General features: G+C 36.1%; 1 protein-coding gene across 9 annotated transcripts in view; it reads right to left on the bottom strand.

Annotated features, from left to right (window-relative positions):
• Dmd (dystrophin, muscular dystrophy) overlaps positions 1-24,044 on the bottom strand; it is a 2,390,387-nt gene that overhangs the window by 715,661 nt on the left and 1,650,682 nt on the right. For all 9 annotated transcript variants that reach the window (XM_006527768.3, XM_017318377.1, XM_017318376.1 and 6 more), the window contains one exon: positions 15,024-15,256. In XM_006527768.3, coding sequence (XP_006527831.1) covers positions 15,024-15,256 — 233 coding nt within the window. The remainder of the gene's footprint in view (positions 1-15,023; positions 15,257-24,044) is intronic.

Here is a 24,044-nt window from a genome sequence, read left to right as displayed (position 1 = left end):
CAATAACAGATGAATGCAAATGAGGTCATATCATAAGACCTTAGAAGGCAGTCAATATATATTTTGTGATATTTGGGTGGAATTCAGGTTCTTCCTCTCATTACCTTAGTCTAAAGCCCAATACATATTTCATATTATATATATTTATTTGATTAAAGAACAATAAGCTATATGATACCATATATTTCAAAGTCAAAAATACAAATGCATAACTTGTATATTTTAGTTCAATTCATTGTAATGTTTTCTGTGAAAAGATAAAGACATATGAATTGTGAATATGTGTGCATATTTATACATACACATGCAAGTAATTGTATAAATAAATTTATGAACACATATGCAAAACACTTATGTTTATAATGATATATGACTACTGCATTACTGAATTAGCACATGAAGAGAAATAAAATTGAAACCCAAACTCATCCATAGCTCTCATTTTCAGTTTTGTTTTCTTATAGACTCTGACTTAATTCTAAAGTATTGGTTAATATGGAGTTTTAAAACTTGATAGAATGTAAAAAGAATAAAAGAATCATGTACCTAACATGGCATTAGTATTGAATGCCCTAGCATTAAGAGTAAAAAACAAACTTAGAACCTAAGACTTTTTAACTTCAATATTAGTCATAAGAATTCAAATTTAAGGTGAAACATAAAACCCACATGGTAGGTACTAAAATTTAGGATATAATAACTCCTTTCACAATTAAATTAGAAAACAGGAAATTGCCCCTAATGCTTGTTCATAGGAGTTAAAAAATATTCCATGTTTGAAAATCAAAAAATAATTTGTTATAAAGAGACCCTTGACTTAAGCAAAGAAATTTATAACTAAAATTCACTATTAATAACGGAAAATTTTATTACCCTTTATCTGAACTCATGTAAATAGCACAATTAAATATTTATAATATTTTGACAGAAAATATCACAATGAATTGAACTTAAATATACAAATAAGTGCATTTGTGTTTGTGATTTTGAAATATCTAGCTTCATATAAAGGCTATAATAAAAGTCATAAGAATTACAATTTTCTATGTATTTGGAACTTGTCATTTTGTTTATTTAAAAAGAGTCTTAGTTTGTTATCATCATATTACTGACACAGAGATATTTTTATACCTTCAGTGCAAATTATAGAGAATTAGGCTCTCACTGGCTAAGGAAATAAAACTGTGTGAGTGCAGAGCAGTGATCCACAGGAAACAAGCTATCTACTGGATACATGTTCACTTGTTGGAAGATAATTGAAGCACAAAATTTGTAAATCTCTTTTACCATAGGAGTAATAGCATTATTTTTTTGAAGAATGCAAAGTACAGTTTCTGTGTATGCAATAGGATGCTTTCTTAGGTTGTTTAATAAGGTTTTACAGAAATGAACTTAGATGACAAAGAATGGATAGTTGTTTTATTAAAAGAAATACAAAGAGCTGAATAATCAATCTTCTTGCCTAAGATGCTTGTTATTCAGCATATGAAGTCTCTCAGATACCCAAAGATATAAACTGAGTGCAGTTCATTGTGTTGTTATTTTTCTGAAAAAAGAAAAACACTTGTCTATTTTTTTAAAGTCTAGATTTATGTTAGGACAATTGCATTTACTAAATCACCTTAGGCGAATCAACTAAACTATCTATATCTGTGTTCAGTTGTTCAGTAGTGAAATGTGTATCATAGATTTTTTTTGTTGTTGTTCCAGGATCTTGGCATTTTAAAAAAAACTCAAAACACCATTTAGTTATGTTTTAATTTTAGTTTAAACAAAAAATGTTTTTTTCCAATATACCTACTTTATTCAACCAATACTTGTACAGTAACTGGAGAAATCTTTTTTCACCAAACTTTGTCTAAATGTATTTAACAAAAAATATAAAAATGGGTATAGAACCACTCATTTAATGGTTTCTGTACAGATATGACCAGAGTTTTAAATTAATGACGATTTTGATTTTTACTAACAACAAAACTTCAACACAGAGAAGTAATTATTTCTTTCTTCACTATACATTGAACTCACAAAAACTGTCTCATTTTTGGATAATGAAATTCTCTAGGTAATGGTGTGAATAAATAGTTCAAAAATGAATCCTGAATGGTACCATTATCATGTTGTCCATGTTGTCCAATTTGTTTCAAACCTAAACTGGAAGTCCAATTAAAATCTAAAGTACCTTTGGCAATTCAACTGTGTTTTAGATTTATTCATGAATTTCCCTGAAAACCTGGCAAAAGTGACTTTAAAAGACTACAATTAATACAATCTTAGATATCAGCATCATAAAAGACACTTATATCACATAAATCTTAATTATTGATTGCAACCTTAGTTTTTATTTTATACCCTTCTCTCCAAATTTCTTGTCCATTCCTCTTTTTTTGTCTCTTTCCATATTCTTTTCTTCCCTCCTCCATTTATTTTTGTTCCTTTGAACTTTTCTTTTCTTCATTGTATTGTTCCTTCTCCTCTAACAGTCATATTGAATAATAAGTTACAGGGAAAATTATTTAGATATACCTTATTTTTCATCTATGGTCATACAAAAAAGACAGTATTATTAATTATTGCTACAAGAGTTTTGCTTCCAATCAATTGTACTTAGAAATGTGCTTAAAGGGAAATATTTTTTTTCAAACAGATTTTTATCTAACTAAAATATACATTAAAATTCATATATTTTGTTATTTTTAACATTTAGGAAACAATTTGAGTTTCATTCAAGTTTTACTTTTAACACTTAATTTACATATAGCTAGTCTCTATTTCTCTGAAACATAGTAGTATATATCCTGGCTTGAATATTATCAGTAGAGTTGCTTAATTTTTCTTTCTTTCTTTTTTTTAATTTTTTAAAATTTTTTATTTTTATTATGTATTTTCCTCAATTACATTTCCAATGCTATCTCAAAAGTCCCCCATACCATCCCCCCCCACTTCTCTACCCACTCATTCCCATTTTTTTTTTTTTTTTTTGGCCCTGGCGTTCCTCTGTACTGGGGCATATACAGTTTGCATGTCCAATGGGTCACTCTTTCCAGTGATGGCCGACTAGGCCATCTTTTGATACATATGCAGCTAGAGTCAAGAGCTCCGGGGTACTGGTTAGTTCATAATGTTGTTCCACCTATAGGGTTGCAGATCCCTTTAGCTCCTTGGGTACTTTCTCTAGCTTCTCCATTGGGAGCCCTGTGATCCATCCATTAGCTGACTGTGAGCATCCACTTCTGTGTTTGCTAGGCCCCGGCATAGTCTCACAAGAGACAGCTACATCTGGGTCCTTTCGATAAAATCTTGCTAGTGTATGCAATGGTGTCAGCGTTTGGAAGCTGATTATGGGGTGGATCCCTGGATATGACAGTCTCTACATGGTCCATCCTTTCGTCTCAGCTCCAAACTTTGTCTCTGTAACTCCTTCCAAGGGTGTTTTGTTCCCACTTCTAAGGAGGGGCATAGTGTCCACACTTCAGTCTTCATTTTTCTTGAGTTTCATGTGTTTAGCAAAATGTATCTTATATCTTGGGTATCCTAGGTTTTGGGCTAATATCCACTTATCAGTGAGTACATATTGTGTGAGTTCCTTTGTGAATGTGTTACCTCACTCAGGATGATGCCCTCCAGGTCCATCCATTTGGCTAGGAATTTCATAAATTCATTCTTTTTAATAGCTGAGTAGTATTCCATTCTGTAAATGTACCACATTTTCTGTATCCATTCCTCTGTTGAGGGGCATCTGGGTTCTTTCCAGCTTCTGGCTATTATAAATAAGGCTGCTATGAACATAGTGGAGCATGTGTCCTTCTTACCAGTCGGGGCATCTTCTGGATATATGCCCAGGAGAGGTATTGCTGGATCCTCCAGTAGTACTATGTCCAATTTTCTGAGGAACCGCAAGACTGATTTCCAGAGTGGTTGTACAAGCCTGCAATCCCACCAACAATGGAGGAGTGTTCCTCTTTCTCCACATCCACGCCAGCATCTGCTGTCACCTGAATTTTTGATCTTAGCCATTCTGACTGGTGTGAGGTGGAATCTCAGGGTTGTTTTGATTTGCATTTCCCTGATTATTAAGGATGTTGAACATTTTTTCAGGTGCTTTTCTGCCATTCGGTATTCCTCAGGTGAGAATTCTTTGTTCAGTTCTGAGTCCCATTTTTTAATGAGGTTATTTGATTTTCTGAAGTCCACCTTCTTGAGTTCTTTATATATGTTGGATATTAGTCCCCTATCTGATTTAGGATAGGTAAAGATCCTTTCCCAATCTGTTGGTGGTCTTTTTGTCTTATTGACGGTGTCTTTTGCCTTGCAAAACTTTGGAGTTTCATTAGGTCCCATTTATCAATTCTCGATCTTACAGCACAAGCCATTGCTGTTCTGTTCAGGAATTTTTCCCCTGTGCCCATATCTTCAAGGCTTTTCCCCACTTTCTCCTCTATAAGTTTCAGTGTCTCTGGTTTTATGTGAAGTTCCTTGATCCACTTAGATTTGACCTTAGTACAAGGAGATAAGTATGGATCGATTCGCATTCTTCTACATGATAACAACCAGTTGTGCCAGCACCAATTTTTGAAAATGCTGTCTTTCTTCCACTGGATGGTTTTAGCTCCCTTGTCGAAGATCAAGTGACCATAGGTGTGTGGGTTCATTTCTGGGTCTTCAATTCTATTCCATTGGTTTACTGGTCTGTCTCTATACCAGTACCATGCAGTTTTTATCACAGGCATGGTGATTCCACCAGAGGTTCTTTTATCCTTGAGAAGACTTTTTGCTATCCTAGGTTTTTTGTTATTCCAGATGAATTTGCAAATTGCTCCTTCTAATTCATTGAAGAATTGAGTTGGAATTTTGATGGGGATTGCATTGAATCTGTAGATTGCTTTTGGCAAGATAGCCATTTTTACAATGTTGATCCTGCCAATCCATGAGCATGGGAGATCTTTCCATCTTCTGAGATCTTCTTTAATTTCTTTCTTCAGAGATTTGAAGTTTTTATCATATAGATCTTTCACTTCCTTAGTTAGAGTCACGCCGAGATATTTTATATTTTTTGTGACTACTGAGAAGGGTGTCGTTTCCCTAATTTCTTTCTCAGCCTGTTTATTCTGTGTATAGAGAAAGGCCATTGACTTGTTTGAGTTTATTTTATATCCAGCTACTTCACCGAAGCTGTTTATCAGGTTTAGGAGTTCTCTGGTAGAATTTTTAGGGTCACTTATATATACTATCATATCATCTGCAAAAAGTGATATTTTGACTTCCTCTTTTCCAATTTGTATCCCCTTGACCTCCTTTTGTTGTCGAATTGCTCTGGCTAATACTTCAAGTACTATGTTGAAAAGGTAGGGAGAAAGTGGGCAGCCTTGTCTAGTCCCTGATTTTAGTGAGATTGCTTCCAGCTTCTCTCCATTTACTTTGATGTTGGCTACTGGTTTGCTGTATATTGCTTTTATCATGTTTAGGTTTGGGCCTTGAATTCCTGATCTTTCCAAAACTTTTATCATGAATGGGTGTTGGATCTTGTCAAATGCTTTTTCTGCATTTAACGAGATGATCTTGTGGTTTTTGTCTTTGAGTTTGTTTATATAATGGATTACATTGATGGATTTTCGTATATTAAACCATCCCTGCATCCCTGGAATAAAACCTACTTGGTCAGGATGGATGATTGCTTTAATGTGTTCTTGGATTCGGTTAGCGAGAATTTTATTGAGGATTTTTGCATCGATATTCATAAGAGAAATTGGTCTGAAGTTCTCTATCTTTGTTGGGTCTTTCTGTGGTTTAGGTATCAGAGTAATAGTGGCTTCATAAAATGAGTTGGGTAGAGTACCTTCTACTTCTATTTTGTGAAATAGTTTGTGCAGAACTGGAATTAGATCTTCTTTGAAGGTCTGATAGAACTCTGCACTAAACCCGTCTGGTCCTGGGCTTTTTTTTGGCTGGGAGACTATTGATAACTGCTTCTATTTCTTTAGGTGATATGGGACTGTTTAGATGGTCAACTTGATCCTGATTCAACTTTGGTACCTGGTATCTGTCCAGAAATTTGTCCATTTCGTCCAGGTTTTCCAGTTTTGTTGAGTATAGCCTTTTGTAGAAGGATCTGATGGTGTTTTGGATTTCTTCAGGATCTGTTGTTATGTCTCCCTTTTCATTTCTGATTTTGTTAATTAGGATTTTGTCCCTGTGCCCTTAGTGAGTCTAGCTAAGGGTTTATCTATCTTGTTGATTTTTTCAAAGAACCAACTCCTCGTTTGGTTAATTCTTTGAATAGTTCTTCTTGTTTCCACTTGGTTGATTTCACCCCTGAGTTTGATTATTTCCTGCCGTCTACTCCTCTTGGGTAAATTTGCTTCCTTTTTTTCTAGAGCTTTTAGATGTGTTGTCAATCTGCTAGTATGTGCTCTCTCCCGTTTCTTCTTGGAGGCACTCAGAGCTATGAGTTTCCCTCTTAGAAATGCTTTCATTGTGTCCCATAGGTTTGGGTACGTTGTGGCTTCATTTTCATTAAACTCTAAAAAGTCTTTAATTTCTTTCTTTATTCCTTCCTTGACCAAGCTATCATTGAGAAGAGTGTTGTTCAGTTTCCACATGAATGTTGGCTTTCCATTATTTATGTTGTTATTGAAGATCAGTCTTAGGCCATGGTGGCCTCATAAGATACATGGGACAATTTCAATATTTTTGTATCTGTTGAGGCCTGTTTTGTGACCAATTATATGGTCAATTTTGGGGAAGGTCCAGTGAGGTGCTGAGAAGAAGGTATATCCTTTTGTTTTAGGATAAAATGTTCTGTAGATATCTGTCAGGTCCATTTGTTTCATAACTTCTGTTATTTTCACTGTGTCCCTGTTTAGATTCTGTTTCCACTATCTGTCCATTGATGAAAGTGGTGTGTTGAAGTCTCCCACTATTATTGTGTGAGGTGCAATGTGTGCTTTGAGCTTTACTAAAGTGTCCTTAATGAATGTGGCTGCTCTTGCATTTGGAGCGTAGATATTCAGAATTAAGAGTTCCTCTTGAAGGATTTTAACTTTGATGAGTATGAAGTGTCCCTCCTTGTTTTTTTTTGATAACTTTGGGTTGGAAGTCTATTTTATCCAATATTAGAATGGCTACTCCAGCCTGTTTCTTCAGACCATTTGCTTGGAAAATTGTTTTCCAGCCTTTCACTCTGAGGTAGTGTCTGTCTTTTTCCCTGAGATGGGTTTCCTGTAAGCAGCAGAATGTTGGGTCCTGCTTGTGTAGCCAGTCTGTTAGTCTATGTCTTTTTATTAGGGAATTGAGTCCATTGATATTAAGAGATATTAAGGAAAAGTAATTGTTGCTTCCTGTTATTTTTGTTGTTAAAGTTGGCATTCTGTTCTTGTGGCTGTCTTCTTTTAGGTTTGTTGAGGGATTACCTTCTTGTTTTTTCTAGGGCGTTGTTCCCGTTCTTGTATTGGTTTTTTTCTGTTGTTATTATCCTTTGAAGGGCTGGATTCGTGGAGAGATAATGTGTGAATTTGGTTTTGTCATGGAATACTTTGGTTTCTCCATCTATGATAATTAAGATTTTGGCTGGGTATAGTATCCTGGGCTGGAATTTGTGTTCTCTTAGTGTCTGTATAACATCTGTCCAAGCTCTTCTGGCTTTCATAGTCTCTGGTGAAAAGTCTGGTGTAATTCTGATAGGCCTGCCTTTATATGTTACTTGACCTTTCTCCCTTACTGCTTTTAATATTCTATCTTTATTTAGTGCATTTGTTGTTCTGATTATTATGTGTTGGGAGGAATTTCTTTTCTGGTCCAGTCTATTTGGAGTTCTGTAGGCTTCTTGTATGATCGTGGGCATGTCTTTCTTTATGTTTGGGAAGTTTTCTTCTATTATTTTGTTGAAGACATTTGCTGGCCCTTTAAGTTGAAAATCTTCATTCTCATCAACTCCTATTATCCATAGGTTTGGTCTTCTCATTGTGTCCTGGATTTCCTGGATGTTTTGAGTTAGGATCCTTTTGCATTTTGTATTTTCTTTGACTGTTGTGCCGATGTTCTCTATTGAATCTTCTGCACCTGAGATTCTCTCTTCCATTTCTTGTATTCTGTTGCTGATGCTCGCATCTATGGTTCCAGATCTTTTTCCTAGGGTTTCTATCTCCAGCGTTGCCTCGCTTTGGGTTTTCTTTATTGTGTCTACTACCCTTTTTAGTTCTAGTATGTTTTTGTTCATTTCCATCACCTGTTTGGATGTGTTTTCCTGCTTTTCTTTAAGGACTTCTATCTGTTTGGTTGTGTTTTTCTGCTTTTCTTTAAGGGCCTGTAACTCTTTAGCAGTGCTCTCCTGTATTTCTTTAAGTGACTTATGAAAGTCCTTCTTGATGTCCTCTATCATCATTATGAGAAATGTTTTTAAATCTGGGTCTAGGTTTTTGGTTGTGTTGGGGTGCCCAGGACTAGGTGGGGTGGGAGTGCTGCGTTCTGATGATGGTGAGTGGTCTTGATTTCTGTTAGTAGGATTCTTACGTTTGCCTTTCACCATCTGGTAATCTCTGAAGCTAGCTGTTATAGTTGTCTCTGGTTAGAGCTTGTTCCTCAGGTGACTCTGTTAGCCTCTATAAGCAGACCTGGGAGGCTAGCTCTCTCCTTAGTTTCAGTGGGCAGAGTATTCTCTGCAGGCAAGTTCTCTTCTTGCAGGGAAGGTACCCAGATATATTGTGTTCGAACCTGCCTCCTGGAAGAATTTGTGTTCCACTCACCAGAGGTCTTAGGATCCCGTGGGGAATCCTGTGTGGGCCCTTGCGGGTGTCGGACAACTCCGCTGGCAAGGCACCCCGGTGCTCGAGTGGAGCGGAAGGGACTTGTGCTTACTTTTTCAAATGGCCACATTTTCTTTTTTTAATAAAGTTGTAAATTTAATTTTCATTTTCATTTGTGTAACATAATTCATTTAGTAAAATTATTTGTATTTCAAAACTCCAGATATCCCTCATTTCTAAAGATAAGAATTTAATTAAAAACTTATAAGGAGAAAAAAAAACTTTGTATAAAATATCTAATTTTAAAGGTTAACGTTTAAAGGTACTAAATGCTAGCTCATTCAAATGTTATATTCTTTTAGCATTTCTGAGGCCAATTCATGACTCTATTGAGTTATTAAGTTACCTGTATATTACATTGAATACAAATTTTTCTTTGTACCATGATATATCTTGTTATACCACTGTATCTAACTTCTACTGCTTTGCAGTTACAAATCATAACTTACCTCCAAATTGCCATGTTAAAAATGCAACCTCCTTACCACATTTTATCCACATCATTCACCAATCAATTCATACTTATCAAGAACAAAAATGACTGAATTATAGCAAATTTGTAGGTGGGTTAATGGTATATGTTATCCTATATAGCAATAGTTTACAGTTGAGGTAGTTAGTAATTTTGTTTATGTAATGGTAATCATCTCTCAATAAACTGTATTTTCTCTGTTCTTTGACTTGCTCTAGAGATGTACAGTGGACATGGATTGTTTGTGAGTTGCTTAGCATCTTTGTCTTTGTTTACTTTCAACAGATCCCAATTTCTTCGATACAAAATAATCTCCGGCTAAATGTGAAAGACTTTGGGCTTTTAAGGTTCTGTTTCTCTTTGGTTAAGTGACTGGTAAGACTCAAGTAACTCACTTAGACAATCTCATTGGCTGTAGCTTCTTCAGTCACAAAGGATGAAGACAATAAAATATCATACACAGACTTAAGCAGTTCCTGCTAGCCATGTGTCCAGGAGTGTTGAGGTTCTCTTTTTCTCCTCCCTGCTCCCTTACTTTGATGCTCATGCACATATTTGCATTATTTCATTGAACAAAATGATACTTTCTGTTGTCTGCACCCCCCAAACCCCAACAGACAACTAAACAAAATATATTTTCTGATATTGTTTTTCCATATAAAATCCTTTAAGGATGATCATCACATGTCAAGACTCTCAGAAAAGTCTGTTTGGCAAGGAACCCACCCTTGTTCGGCCCTACTCTTCTCTATACTGCTATATAATTCTTTTCACCATACAACTTTTTTCTCGTTTTTAATTAGATATTTTCTTCATTAACATTTCAAATGCTATACCCAAAGTCCCCTATACCCTCCCCCCACCCTGCTCCCCAACCCACCCACTCCCACTTCTTGGCCCTGGCATTCCCCTGGACTGGGGCATATAAGTTTGCAATACCAAGGGCCTCTTCTCCCGTTGATAGCCAACTAGGCCATCTTCTGCTACATATGCAGCTAGAGACATGAGCTCTGGGGGATACTGGTTAGTTCATATCTCACTGACATCAAATCACAACTTCTTCAACAAAAAGCTTTCACCTATCTTAATGTAAAGAATAATTAATTCCTGCTTGTGCTGCCATTTCAAAGGATTAATCTTAACTTCTTCTTCAGTGTTTGGCTTAACTTCTTCAAGAATTTATTCCTAATTTTGTTCCCTTAGTTAAAATATTCAGTGGACTAAGTCCTAAGATTATCACCCCAATAAATCCAGGAAAGTACAAAACCATGTTTAACAGAACTCTGGAAACAGACTCATAGAGTTTAAATCACATCATTGTCTTAGTTTCCTTTGATCTTTGTCACACTATTTAACTGTGTATTTTCAAATCATTTTTTCTTGAGTTATTGTAAATGTTAAGTGCTGTGCAAGACATACTTAGATCAGTGTCATATTTTGTATGATTAAATATGTTGTAGCCATTATTCTAAAATATAACTTTGGTGGTTAGAATGGGATCAGCAGCCATAAGCTCATGTATTTATTTGAATGTTTGGTTTCCAGTTAGTAGACTGATTGGAATGATGAGGAGATGTAGCCATGTTAGTGAAAGTGTGCCACTGGAAATGGGCAGTGTGACCCAGATTCTCTTTCTGCCCCCTACCTATGGATCAGGATCAAAAGCTCACAGCTACTGCTCCAGCCCCATGCCAGTATGCTTTCCCCCAATATGATAATTGGTGAATTCTGTGAAACTGTAAGTAGACCCTTAATTTAATGCTTTCTTTTGTAAGAGTTCACTTAGTTATGGTGTCTCTTCATTGCAGTAGAACAGTAACTAAGACTGTATCCCTACACTATTATTTTCACATTCCAAACTTTTTTAGAAATAATTTATTTATTATATAATTTTTTCATTTACATTTCAAATGCTATCCCAAAAGTCCCTTATACCGCCACCCCTGCCCTGCTCCCTTACCCACCCACTACCACTTACTGGCCCTGGCATTCCTCTGTACTGGGGCATATAATCTTTGCAATATGAAGGGCCTCTACTCCCATTGATGACAGACTAGGCCATCTTCTGCTACATATGCAGCTAGAGACACAAGCTCTGGGGGTACTGGTTAGTTCATATTGTTGTTCCAACCTATAGGGTTGCAGACCCCTTTAGCTCCTTGGGTACTTTCTCTAGCTCCTCCATTGGGGGCCCTGTGTTCCATCCAATAGATGACTGTGAGCATCCACTTCTGTATTTGCCAGGCACTGGCATAGCCTCACAAGAGAGAGCTATATCAGGGTCCTTTCAGCAAAAATCTTGCTGGCATCTGCAATAGTGTCTGGGTTTGGTGGTTGTTTATCCCATTCCAAACTTTTAAATGTGTGTTTACCTGTATACCATGAGTACTATGGTAACAGTTCAATAAAAGCATATTAAAGTAATATATAAATAAGTGTTTGTCTACAAAGTATTATGGTTTAAAACACTTAACAAAATGTTAACTCATTTCTCAGAGTTAACTATTAAATATGGGTATGTTTGTTTTTAAAATTCCATATGAGCCCTTTATTTGTAAATTCTCAGAATATTTACATCTTATTCTCTCTCTCTCTCTCTCTCTCTCTCTCTCTCCCCTTTCTCTGTATGAGTGTGTAATAGATAGATGCAAACACACACTGATTTAGAAGCATTTTGTTATCTAAAAAGTAACTAAACCTATAAAAGGCAAGAGTTGAAAAATGTTTTTATGAATTACTTTAATATAAGAGAAAGAAGAAGAAAAAATATATTTACTCTCAAGCATGAAAAAGTTAATGGGAGAATCTTCCTTACTACTCCCACCCCTACTTCTATTCTAGGAGAACAGAATCTCTCACAGAAACAGGAGTTCACCATGTCAGCTAAACTGGCTGGCTACAAAGGTCCAGGGATCCTGGCTCTGATTTTTAGTGTTGGAATCATAGATATGTACTATCATGGCTGAATTTTAAAATGTTGTGCTGAGGATGCAAATCCGGGTCCTCATACATGCCCTTCCTAGCTCTCTCTCTCTCTTTCTCTCTCTCTCTCTCTCTCTCTCTCTCTCTCTCTCTCTCTCTGTCTCTCTCTCTCTCTCTCTCTCCATATATATATATACACACATATATATATTTCTGTGTCCCTAAGTATTGCTCATTTGTTTACAAGGTAAGGTTTGGAACTATATTTATATTTTTTGAAGAGTATCAAATTAAGAGATCTTTCTGTAAAAGACTAATTCATCTTCAGAACCCTGCGTGTCAATGTCTTCTCCAAATGTTGGGTTCACAAACCTATAACAAATGACTAGACCATCTCTTGTCCATGACCACAGCAAAACAGATTTTTGTATGAAGCTATAGCATCAGGAAATGATTCAAATACTATGAGTATTTAGCTTTCTAAGGATTGCCATTGACCCTCACATCAATGCCTAACATTGTTTGAGTATACACAGTGAGCAATATAAGGATGAAAAAAAAAATTAATACAGCTCACTATACAATTTTTATAGTCATCTGTAAGGCTCATAGTTTAAGTCAACATCCTACAGATAGGCAATCTGAAGTTTAGTAAGGAGGAATAACTCATCCAAGATTTTATTGCTTTGAGACTGAAGCCAAAAATACAAAGCCTGCACTTTAAGAATTATACCATTCTGCCTCCTCTAGTAAATGTTATTCAAGGAAATGCTGTTATGATGCTATGAGTGTTGATAAGATGATATTTCTGCATCATTCCAGTACAAATATAAAATGATCAGAAAAGTCCATGACCTAGACAATGTACTCAAATGCATCACTAAATGCTGAGTACAGTTACAGTTATTACTACAGATGATATACATAGCAATGAGGAATACAGGTTTAAGATTCATGTGAGGGTCATTTGAATCTTCTGGTATCTATTAAATTGGTGGGGGATCTATGAGCCCCAGATGCTTTCCTGAAAAAGGAATGTGGTTACAAATATGTTATTAAAAGTATGGAAGAGATTTATATGTGTAATATTTGAATCTTTTAATATATAGATATCTAGCATCATATGGTAAATGTGAATGGATGGGTCTTTTGTGTGCTTTGCAGTCACAATGACTAGAAGTGTGATATGAGCATGATCATGCCAGTTGTAATTAACCACAAAATCCCACTACATTTGGTTCTTAAGAGTACAAGATACTCACTAAAAATAGTTTTGTTTTGATATAGACACGGTCTTCTCTATAATAGAGATGGCCTTGAAGTCAAATCTTCATGGAATCTCTACCCACCACATCAGCTTCAAGGTAGTTTAAATGTTACTTGTTTGGGAATCATCAAAATCATTCTATTGCTACTGATGCTACTGAATTGCTGTAGGACTCCTAACTCTGACTCGTTTCTTCCTTGTCTTTCAAAATCAAAACAAGAAACGAATAAGAAAGAAAGAAAGAAAGAAAGAAAGAAAGAAAGAAAGGAAGGAAGGAAGGAAGGAAGGAAGAAAGAAAGAAAGAAAGAAAGAAAGAAAGAAAGAAAGAAAGAAAGAAAGAAAGAAAGAAAGAAAGAAAAGTAAATTCTGTAACATCCAAGCACATTTTGATAGTTTGAATAGGAATGCCTACCATAGGCTCCTGTGCTTCAAGGCTAGGCCTATAGGCACAGGCACTATTTGGAGGTGTGGCCCTGTTGGAATTAGGAGGTCACTCTGGGGGTGGGCTTTGAGGTTTCATTTGCTCAAACTACATCTAGAGTAGCAGTCTTCCTTCACTGTGTGCAGATCAAGATGTAGAACACCCAGTTCCTTCTCCAGCAACAATGTCATGCTTCCCACTATCATGATAATGGACAGAAACTCTGAACTGTAAGCTAGCCCTATTTAAATGTTTTCCTTTATAAGAGTAGCCTTGGTCATGGTGTCTCTTCACAGTACTAAAATCCTAATACAGATGTTCAGTATAATTTATTGTTTCTTTAGATATTCTTCAATGTTTTAACAAGTAAAATGACTACTATTTATAAAGCTTTAAAAATTAGAGTTCTTATGCATGAAGACATATAAAAAACAGAAAAAAAAATCTTCCACATTGTGTAACTGTAGCATCTAGGTAAACTACATTTATAGCAATAAATTCTTGAGTTTCTAGTTGATCAGATAATTTCAACAAAAGGATTTCAATGAGGGTGAGAAATGAGATGTATTATTAAAATGTGTTTATTTGGCCATTGTGAGGCATAAAACCTAATATTGAGATTGGGCTATTTAAAACAAGTTCCATTTTGTTGCTTGTCTTATTTATCCCTAACTCTCAATTATCCTTATCACTTGAGGCGGAAAACTGGCACAGACAACTCAGAAGAGTAGATAATAAACAAATCCCAGATTATTATCTTTGTCTTTGTAATATGTTATGGCTGCATAGTGCCAATACAAACAGTATAAATGAAATCAGCTCAATTGAGCTAATTATTTTGTATCAAAGACAATTTTAAAAAGAACAGTTATTTACTGAATTTAACTGAGCCACTATGCTTGTAAGTTTTATGTGTTTCACCCTAACTTTTCATCCCTTTCATATAATGATTGCTTCAGATAATAATGTTAATTATGTCCTTGATTGTAGTTAGGTTGACCAGAGTAGAATGAATAGTGTGTTCACAGAGAAAAGGTAGCCTAAAAACTATTAGTCATAAAGAAGAGGGAAATGGAAAGTGACAATATACCCTCTAAAGAAAAATATCTGACAGGCTGAATATTATTGTTTTATCCATACCTTCTGTTTGATGATCATTTCATTGATGTCTTCCAGATCACCCACCATCACTCTCTGTGATTTTATAACTCGATCAAGCAGAGACAGCCAGTCTGTAAGTTCTGTCCAAGCTCGGTTGAAGTCTGCCAGTGCAGGTACCTCCAACAGCAAAGAAGATGGCATTTCTAGTTTGGAGATGACAGTTTCCTTAGTAACCACAGATTGTGTCACTAGAGTAACAGTCTGACTGGCAGCTAGTGTTTTTGAAAGAAAGAAGAAAAGAAAAAAAAAAGGGAATATGAGAAACACAAGCAAAAGAGCCAATTTTATAACAAATTACTGACTATTAATTGAGAAGCAACAGTTTGAGGTAAAATTTCTGACAAACTATTAACAATGTATATACTTGATAAGGCAGTACACCAGAGAACATTAAAATATGTTTAATAATCTTAAAAGATATTTTATCTTATCTTCATACCTTAACATATACTTTAAATAGTTTTTAGTAAAAATCAGAGTGTGAAGTTTATAAGCACAAGTATTGGGGAATTTTCAGGATTTATCTATATATTGTCCTTTCAAGGAATAAAAAGAAAAACTACAAGATGTTTAAGGTCATAGTTGTGATTTCTAATTTCCTTGAATAAGAATATATGTAATAGAAAGAATTTCTCTGTACTTTACAATGGAAAAACTTTGTATTTTACCTTTGTTTTGGTGAAAAAGCAGATAATAGTGAAGAAAAGCAATACATATTATTTTTAAAAATTGAGAGGTAGTTAAGTAATTCTTTTGTATATGAAACACCATTTCAAGGTCATTAAATCCCAAATTAAAGTTAATAGTGTTGAATAATTTAATGGGTAAGATATGAAGTCTTAGGGTAAGGCACATGGGTAAGAATCCTGCTATCTGCCCTAGGAACTCTGAGACCTTGCTTAAGTTATTCAACCTCTCTAAGCTTCAGCTTTTGTTCCCAGTAAAGGAAGAAAAGAAACAGAGTAAATGTCACAGGGAAAGTTATGTAGACTCAATGATAATTTAAGCAATGTACACAGAAATGACACAGAACATTATTATTGTCATGATCATGACTATCATCATCGTCGTCATTGTCATCATCACAATATTCAGAAAGTGTTACTATCTAGTCATTAATGTTAAGTATTACCATTTTATAAAAACTTGGCTGATTAAAAATATTGAAATATGGTGACAAGTGTGACATGAAGATTGAAAACATAGAAAATTGGAGGAAACTTGGTCTGCAGTCTGTGTGCTATTCTCTGTGGACTGATGCGTACCCAGTTGAATTTGGTGGTAAGAAATGAAGTCTAGAAACAACACACAGGGGGGTGATCAGAAGTCAGTGACAAAAGGAAGCAACAGTTAATCTGCTTTATAGAGAAGAGTTACAGCAGCATCACAATCAGAAGGCCAGGAGCAATGAAGCCTGAATGATATGGTTCAGTAGGGAAAGAATCTGAAACATCTAGAAAAGGCAACTCAGTGTAAGATCTCCTAGGAGTGTCATCTCATGGGAGCTGTTCAAGGAATACGAAAATATACAATGGGAAAAAGAAAGCATCTTCAATAAATGGTCCTGTTTTAACTGGCTGTCTGTATGGAGAAAAATGAAAATAGACCCATATTTGTCATCTTGCATGAAGTTCAAGTCCAAGAAGATCAAGGACCTCATCATACAACCAGAATTACTGAATCTAATAGAAAAGAAAGTGGGAAAGACCCTTGAATTCATTGGCACAGGGAGAAATTTCCTAAACAGAACTCCAATGGCTTATGCTCTAAGATTAAAAATTGATAAATAGAAAGAAATTCCTTCCAACACATAATAATCAGAAAAACAGATGCACTAAATAAAGATAGAATACTAAAACCAGTAAGGGAAAAAGGTCAAGTAACATATAAAGGCAGACCTGTTAGAATTACACCAGATGTCTAACCAGGGACTATGAAAACAGAAGATCCTGGACAGATGTTATACAGAACCTAAGAGAACACAAATGCCAGGCAAGGATTCTATACCCAGCAAAACTCTCAATTACCATAGACGGAGAAACCAAAGTATTCCATGACAAAACCAAATTCACACAATATCTTTCCACAAATCCAAACCTTGAAAGGATAATATAGCGAAAGTCCAAAACAAAGGAAAACTATGCCCTAGAAAAAGCAAGAAAGTAATCATTCAAAAACCTAAAAGAAGATAGTTGCAAGAACTGAATCCCAACTCTAACAACAAAAATAACAGGAAGCAACAACGACTTTTCCTTAATATCTCTTAATATCAATGGACTCAATTCCTCAATAAAAAGACATAGACTAACAGACTGGCTATATAAACAGGACCGAACATTTTGTGGAATACAAATACCTCAGGGACAAAGCCAGACACTACCTCAGAGTAAAATGCTGGAAAATAATTTTCCATGCAAATGGTCCCAAAAAACAAGCTGGAGAAGCCATTCTAATATTTAATAAAATTGACTTCCAAATCAAAGTTTTCAAAAAAGACAAGGAGGAGCACTTCAAACTCATCAAAGGTAAAATCTACCAAGACGAACTCTCAATTCTGAATATCTATGTTCCAAATGGAAGGGCATCCACACTCATTAAAGAAGTTTTAGTGAACCTCAAACCACACATTGCACTGCACACAATAATAGTGGGAAACTTCAACACCCCATGCTCATCAATGGACAGATCCTAGAAAAAGAAACTAGAAAGAAACAGTGAATCTAACAGAAGTTTATGAAACAAATGGATTTAACAGATACCTACAGAGCATTTTATCCTAAAACAAAAGGATATACCTTCTTCTCATCACCTCATGGTACCTTCTCCAAATTTGACCATATAATAGGTCACAAAACAGGCCTCAACAAATACAAAAATAATGAATTTATCCCATGCATCCTATTAGATAACCACAGACTAAGGTTGATTTTCAATAACAACATAAATAATAGAAAGCCAACATTCATATGAAAGTTGAACAATACTCTACTCAATAATAACTTGGTCAAAGAAGAAATAAAGAAAGAAATTAAAGACTTTATAGAGTTTAATGAAAATGAAAACACAACATACCCAAACTTATGGGACACAATGAAAGTAGTCCTAAGAGGAAAACTCATACATAGTTCAGAGTGCCTCCATCAAATACAAACTGGAGAGAACATATATTAGCAGCTTGATAGAACACCTAAAAGCTCTAGAACAAAAGGAAGCAAATTCACCCAAGAGGAATAGATGGCAGGAAATCATCAAACTCAGTGCTAAAATCAACCAAGTGGAAACAAAAAGAACTATACAAAGAATTAACTAATCCAGGAGTTGGTTCTTTGAGAAAACCAACAAGATAGATAAACCCTTAGCCAGAATAACTAGAGGGCACAAGGATAGTATGCTAATTAACAAAATCAGAAATGGAAAGGGAGACATAAGAAGAGAACCTGAGGAAATCCAACACAACATCAGATCCTACTACAAAAAGCTATACTCAACAAAACTGGAAAACCTGGATGAAATGGACAATTTTCTAGAGAGATATCAGGTACCAAAGTTAAATCAGGATCAGATTAATGATCTAAACAGTCCCATATCCCCTAAAGAAATAGAAGCAATCATTAATAATCTCTGAACCCCAAAAAAAGCCCAGGTCCAGATGGATTTAGTGTAGAGTTCTATCAGACCTTCAAAGAAGATCTAATTCCAATTCTCCTTAAACTATTATAGAAAATAGAAGCAGAAGGTACTCTAAACAATTCATTCTATGAAGCCAAATAACTCTGATACCTAAACCACACAAAGATCCAACAAAAAAGAGAACTTAAGACCAATTTCCCTTATGAATATTGATGCAAAGATACTCAATAAAATTCTTCCAAAACAAATCCAAGAACACATCATAATAACCATCAATCATGATCAAGTAGGCTTCATCCCTGGAATGTAGGGATGGTTTAATATATGTAAATCCACAAACGTAAGCCACTATATAAACAAACTCAAAGACAAAAATCACATGATCATCTTATTAGATGCTGAGAAAGCATTTAACAAAATCCAACATCCCTTCATGATAAAATTTTGGAAAGATCAGGAATTCAAGACCCATACCTAAACATAATAAAAGCATTATACAAGAAACCAATAGCCAACATCAAACTTAATGGAGAGACACTTGAAGCAATCCCACTAATATCAGAGACTAGACAAGGCTGCCCACTTTTCCCTACTTATTCAATATAGTACTTGAAGTCCTAGCCAGAGCAATTCGACAACAAAAGGAGATCAAGGTGATACAAATTAGAAAAGAAGAATTCAAAATATCACTATTTGCAGATGATATGATAGTATATATGTGACCCTAAAAATTCCACCAGAGAACTCCTAAACCTGATAAACAACTTCAGTGCAGTAGCTGGATATAAAATTAACTCAAACAAATCAATGACCTTTCTCTACACAAAGGATAAGCAGGCTGAGAAAGAAATTAGGGAATCAACACCCTTCACAATAGTCACAAATAATATAAAATATCTTGGTGTGACTCTAACTAAGGAAGTGAAAGATCTGTATGATAGGAACTTCAAGTCTCTGAAGAAAGAAATCAAAGAAGATTTCAGAAGATGGAAACATCTCCCATGCTCATGGATTGGCAAGATTAATATAGTAAAAATGGCTATCTTGCTGAAAGAAATCTACAGATTCAATGCAATCCTCATCAAAATTCCAACTCAATTCTTCACCATTTTATAAAGGGAAATTTGCAAATTCAACTGGAATAACAACAACAACAACAAGGACAACAACAACAAAAAACCTAGGATAGCAAAACTATGCTCAACAATAAAAGAACCTCTGGTGGAATCACCATACTTGACCTCAAGCTTTACTACAGAGCAATTGTGACAAAAACTGCATGGTACTGGTACAGCAACAGACAAGTCGATCAATGAAATAGAATTGAAGACACAGAAATGAACCCACACACCTATGGTCACTTGATCTTTGACAAAGGATCTAAAATCATCCAGTGGAAAGAAGACAGCATCTTCAACAAATGGTGTTGTTTCAACTGTTGGTTAGCATGTAAATGATCCATTCTTATCTACTTGTACAAATCTCAAATCTAAGTGGATCAAGGAGCTCCACATAAAACCAGAGACACTGACTTATAGAGGAGAAAGTGGGGAAAAGCCTCGAAATATGGGCACAGAGGAGAAAATTAATGAACAGAACAGCATTGGCTTGTGTTGTAAGATGCAGAATTGACAAATGGAACCTCATAAAATTTCAAAGCTTCTGTAAGGCAAAGGACACTGTCAATAAGTCAAAAAGGCCTCTAACAGATTGGGAAAGGGTCTTTACCAATCCTAAATCCGATAGTGGACTAATATCCAATATATATAAAGAACTCAAGAAGTTGGACTACAGAAAATCAAATAATCTTATTAAAAAATGGGTTACAGAGCTAAACAAAGAATTCTCAACTGAGGAATACTGAATGGCTGAGAGGCACCTGAAGAAATGTTCAACATCCTTAATCATCAGGGAAATGCAAATTAAAACAACGCTGAGATTCCACCTCACACCAGTCAGAATGGCTAAGATCAAAAATTCAGGTGACAGCAGATGCTGGCAAGGATGTGGAGAAAGAGGAACACTCCTCCATTGTTGGTGGGATTACAAGCTTGTACAACCACTCTGGAACTCAGTCTGGTGGTTCCTCAGAAAATTGTACATGGTACTACCAGAAGATCCAGCAATACCTCTCCTGGGCATATACCCAGAAGATGTTCCAACTGGTAATAAGGACACATTCTCCCCTATGTTCTTAGCAGCCTTATTTATAATAGCCAGAAGCTGGAAAGAACCCAGATGTCCCTCAACAGAGGAATGGATACAGAAAATGTGGTACATTTACACAATGGAGTACTTCTCAGCAATTAAAAACAGTGAATTTATGAAATTCTTAGGCAAATGGATGGATCTTGAGGATATCATCCTGAGTGAGGTAACCCAATCACAAAAGAACACATATGATGTGCACTCACTGATAAGTGGATATTAGCCCAGAAATTTAGAATACCCAAGATACAATTTGCAAAACACATGAAACTCAATAAGAAGGAAGACCAAAGTGTGGATACTTTGTTCCTTCTTAGAATGGGAAACAGAATATCCATGGAAGGAGTTATAGAGACAACATTTGCAGCTGAGCCTGAAGGAAGGATCATCCATAGACTACCCCACCTGGGGATCCATCACATACACAACCACCAAACCCAGAGGCTATTGCCTATGCCTAGTTGGCCATCAATGGTAGGAGAGGCCCTTGGTCTTGCGAAGATTATATAACCGGTATAGGGGAATGCCTGAGCAAGGAAGAGGGGAGTGGGTCGGTTGGGGAGTAGACGGAGTGGGGATAGTATAGGGGATTTTTGGATAGGAAACTAGTAAAGGGGATAGCATTTAAAATGTACATAATGAAAATATCTAATAAAAAAATGAAGAAATAAAAAGAATATTGTGCACATAAAAAATGTCTTGATAAATAGGACCTCAGGAAACTGGGAAACTGGAAAGCTTCTGTAGGACAAAGGACATAGTCAATAGGACAAATCAGAAACCTACAGATTAGGAAAAAAAATCTTCACTAACCCCACATCTCAGAGAGGGCTAATATCCGAAATATATAAAGAACTCAAGAAGTTAACCACCAAAACCCAAACAACCCAGTAAAAAGCATGGGTATAGATTTCACAACTGAGGAATTTCAAATGTCTAAGAAGCACCTAAAGAAATGTTCAAAGTCCTTAGTGATCAGAGAAATGCAAATCAAAATGACCCTAAGATTCTACCTCACACCAGTCAGAATGGCTAAGATCAAAATCTCGAGTGACAACACATGTTGGGAGTATGTGGAGAAAGAAGAATACTCCTCCATTGCTGTTGGGATTGCAAACTGGTACAACCACTCTGGAAATCAATCTGGAGGTTTCTCAGAACATTGGAAATAGATCTACATGAAGATCCAGCTATACCACTCTTGGGCATATACCCAAAAGATGCCCCACCATGCCACAGGGGCACATGTTTCACTATGTTCATAGCGACCTTATTTGTGATAGCCAGAAGCTGGAAACAACCTAGATGTCCCAGGACAGAAGAATGGATACAGAAAATGTGGTTCATTTACACAATGGAACACAACACAGCTATTTAGAACGAGAGCATCCTGAGTTTTACAGGCAAATGAATCAAACTAGAAAATATCATCCTGAGTGAGGTAACTCAGACTCAAAAGGACATGCATGGTATATATTCACTAATAAGTGGATATTAGCCAAAAAAGTACAGGATACCCAAGATACAGTCCACAGAACTCTAAAAGGTCAACAAGCTGAAGGGCCTAAGTGAGGATGGGAGGGAGAAGAAAGCAACCACAGGGTTGGGGGTAAGGAGGGACCTGGGAGGAAAAGGGGATTAGGTGTGTGGGAGAGGGGAACATGATCTGGTACTGAGTGGGGGAAAAAGACTAAAGCCCTGAAGGCCAGAAGAAAGAATGGACACAGGCAGGGCAACAAGTGAGGGATGGGGTTGCCATCCCACAATCAAAACTCTGACCCATTATTGTTCCTGTCTGAGAGAATTTCAGGGATGGAAATGGAGAGGAACCTGAGGAAAAGAAGGTCCAGTGACAAGCCCAAAGTGGAATCCAGCTCAAGGGGAGGCCTGAAGGCCTGATACTATTTCTGAAGGTATGGAAAGCTCACAAAAAGTGACCTATCATGACTGGCCCCCGAAAACCCAAAAAGCAGCTGAAAGAATCAGATGCAGATATTTGTACCCACCCAATAGACAGAAGTGGCTGACCCCTGTGGTTGAGTTAAAGAAAAGCTGGAAGAAGCTGAGGAGGAGGGCAAACCTGTAGGAGGACCAAAAGTCTCAATTAACCTGGACCCCTGAGATCTCTCAAACACTGGACCACCAAACAGGCAGCATACCCCAGTTGATATTCGGTTCCAAACACACATATAGCAGAGGACTGCTGGGACTTGTTCAGTCAGAGAAGATGCACCTAACCCTGAAGAGACTGGAGGCCCTATGGAGTTTAGAGGTCTGGTGGGGTAGGGCTTGAGGACATCCTCATGGAGACAAGGGGGGTGTGGAATAGGTATGAGATGTGGAACAGTTGAACGGTGGACAGGAAGGGGAATAAAATCTGGAATGTTAAAAAAAGAAAAATAATAATTTTAAAAAGAAAATATACATCTACACATTTATACTCTGAGATTACAAAGCACTCATTCAAGTGGCTGCATTACAGTAGTTCATACTTTTTAGGTGGTCTTTTCATTAAGAAGATGGAAGAAATGTGGGGTGCTTCTTCTCCTTCTAACCTCCCAGGAATACCCAACACTTCCACATATAGTAGAGTAAGGCAGAATGAAGTGTTGAAGATGTCAGAATTGAAATATGATACAAAAGTTGTAAATGAAAAATTAACATGGAAGTAATGAAGATGATTGAAAGTCATCTCACTGCCAAGCAGACATTTCTGTAAAGAAAGAACCCTAATATGAAGCAGAACTCTTATCTTGTGATTATAGTAGTATTGCTTATACCCTTGCACACTCTTCCCCTAATGTATATTAAGTCTAGAATCATAAAAGTAATCCCAGCTAAGGAGTTGGGTCTTTGAAAACTATGCATAGGTAGGGTTGAAAATAGAAAATTAATATATAACTGTAGAAATTTACTGCAGATCATTAGATAGACTCAAAAACATGGACAATATCAACACTTCCCATTTCCTCTCCTCCAACTTTTGCCCTCCTCACAATCCTCAATCATTTTTCCTTTCCAATGTTAACTGCTACAAAACACAGAGTTCATCTGTACTTTCAGTATATGTATCAGTATAGGATGATATAATGGAATATATTTATAGCATCAGGAGTCATATACCTGAATAAATTTTTCTCTCTCCCTCCCATCTCAGTAGAA

The sequence above is a fragment of the Mus musculus genome, chromosome X, assembly GCF_000001635.26.
Source record: "Mus musculus strain C57BL/6J chromosome X, GRCm38.p6 C57BL/6J".
Classification (NCBI taxonomy): Eukaryota; Metazoa; Chordata; class Mammalia; order Rodentia; family Muridae; genus Mus; species Mus musculus.
The sequence above is the reverse complement of the archived record's forward strand: the minus strand, read 5'-3'. Positions and strand labels throughout refer to the sequence as shown.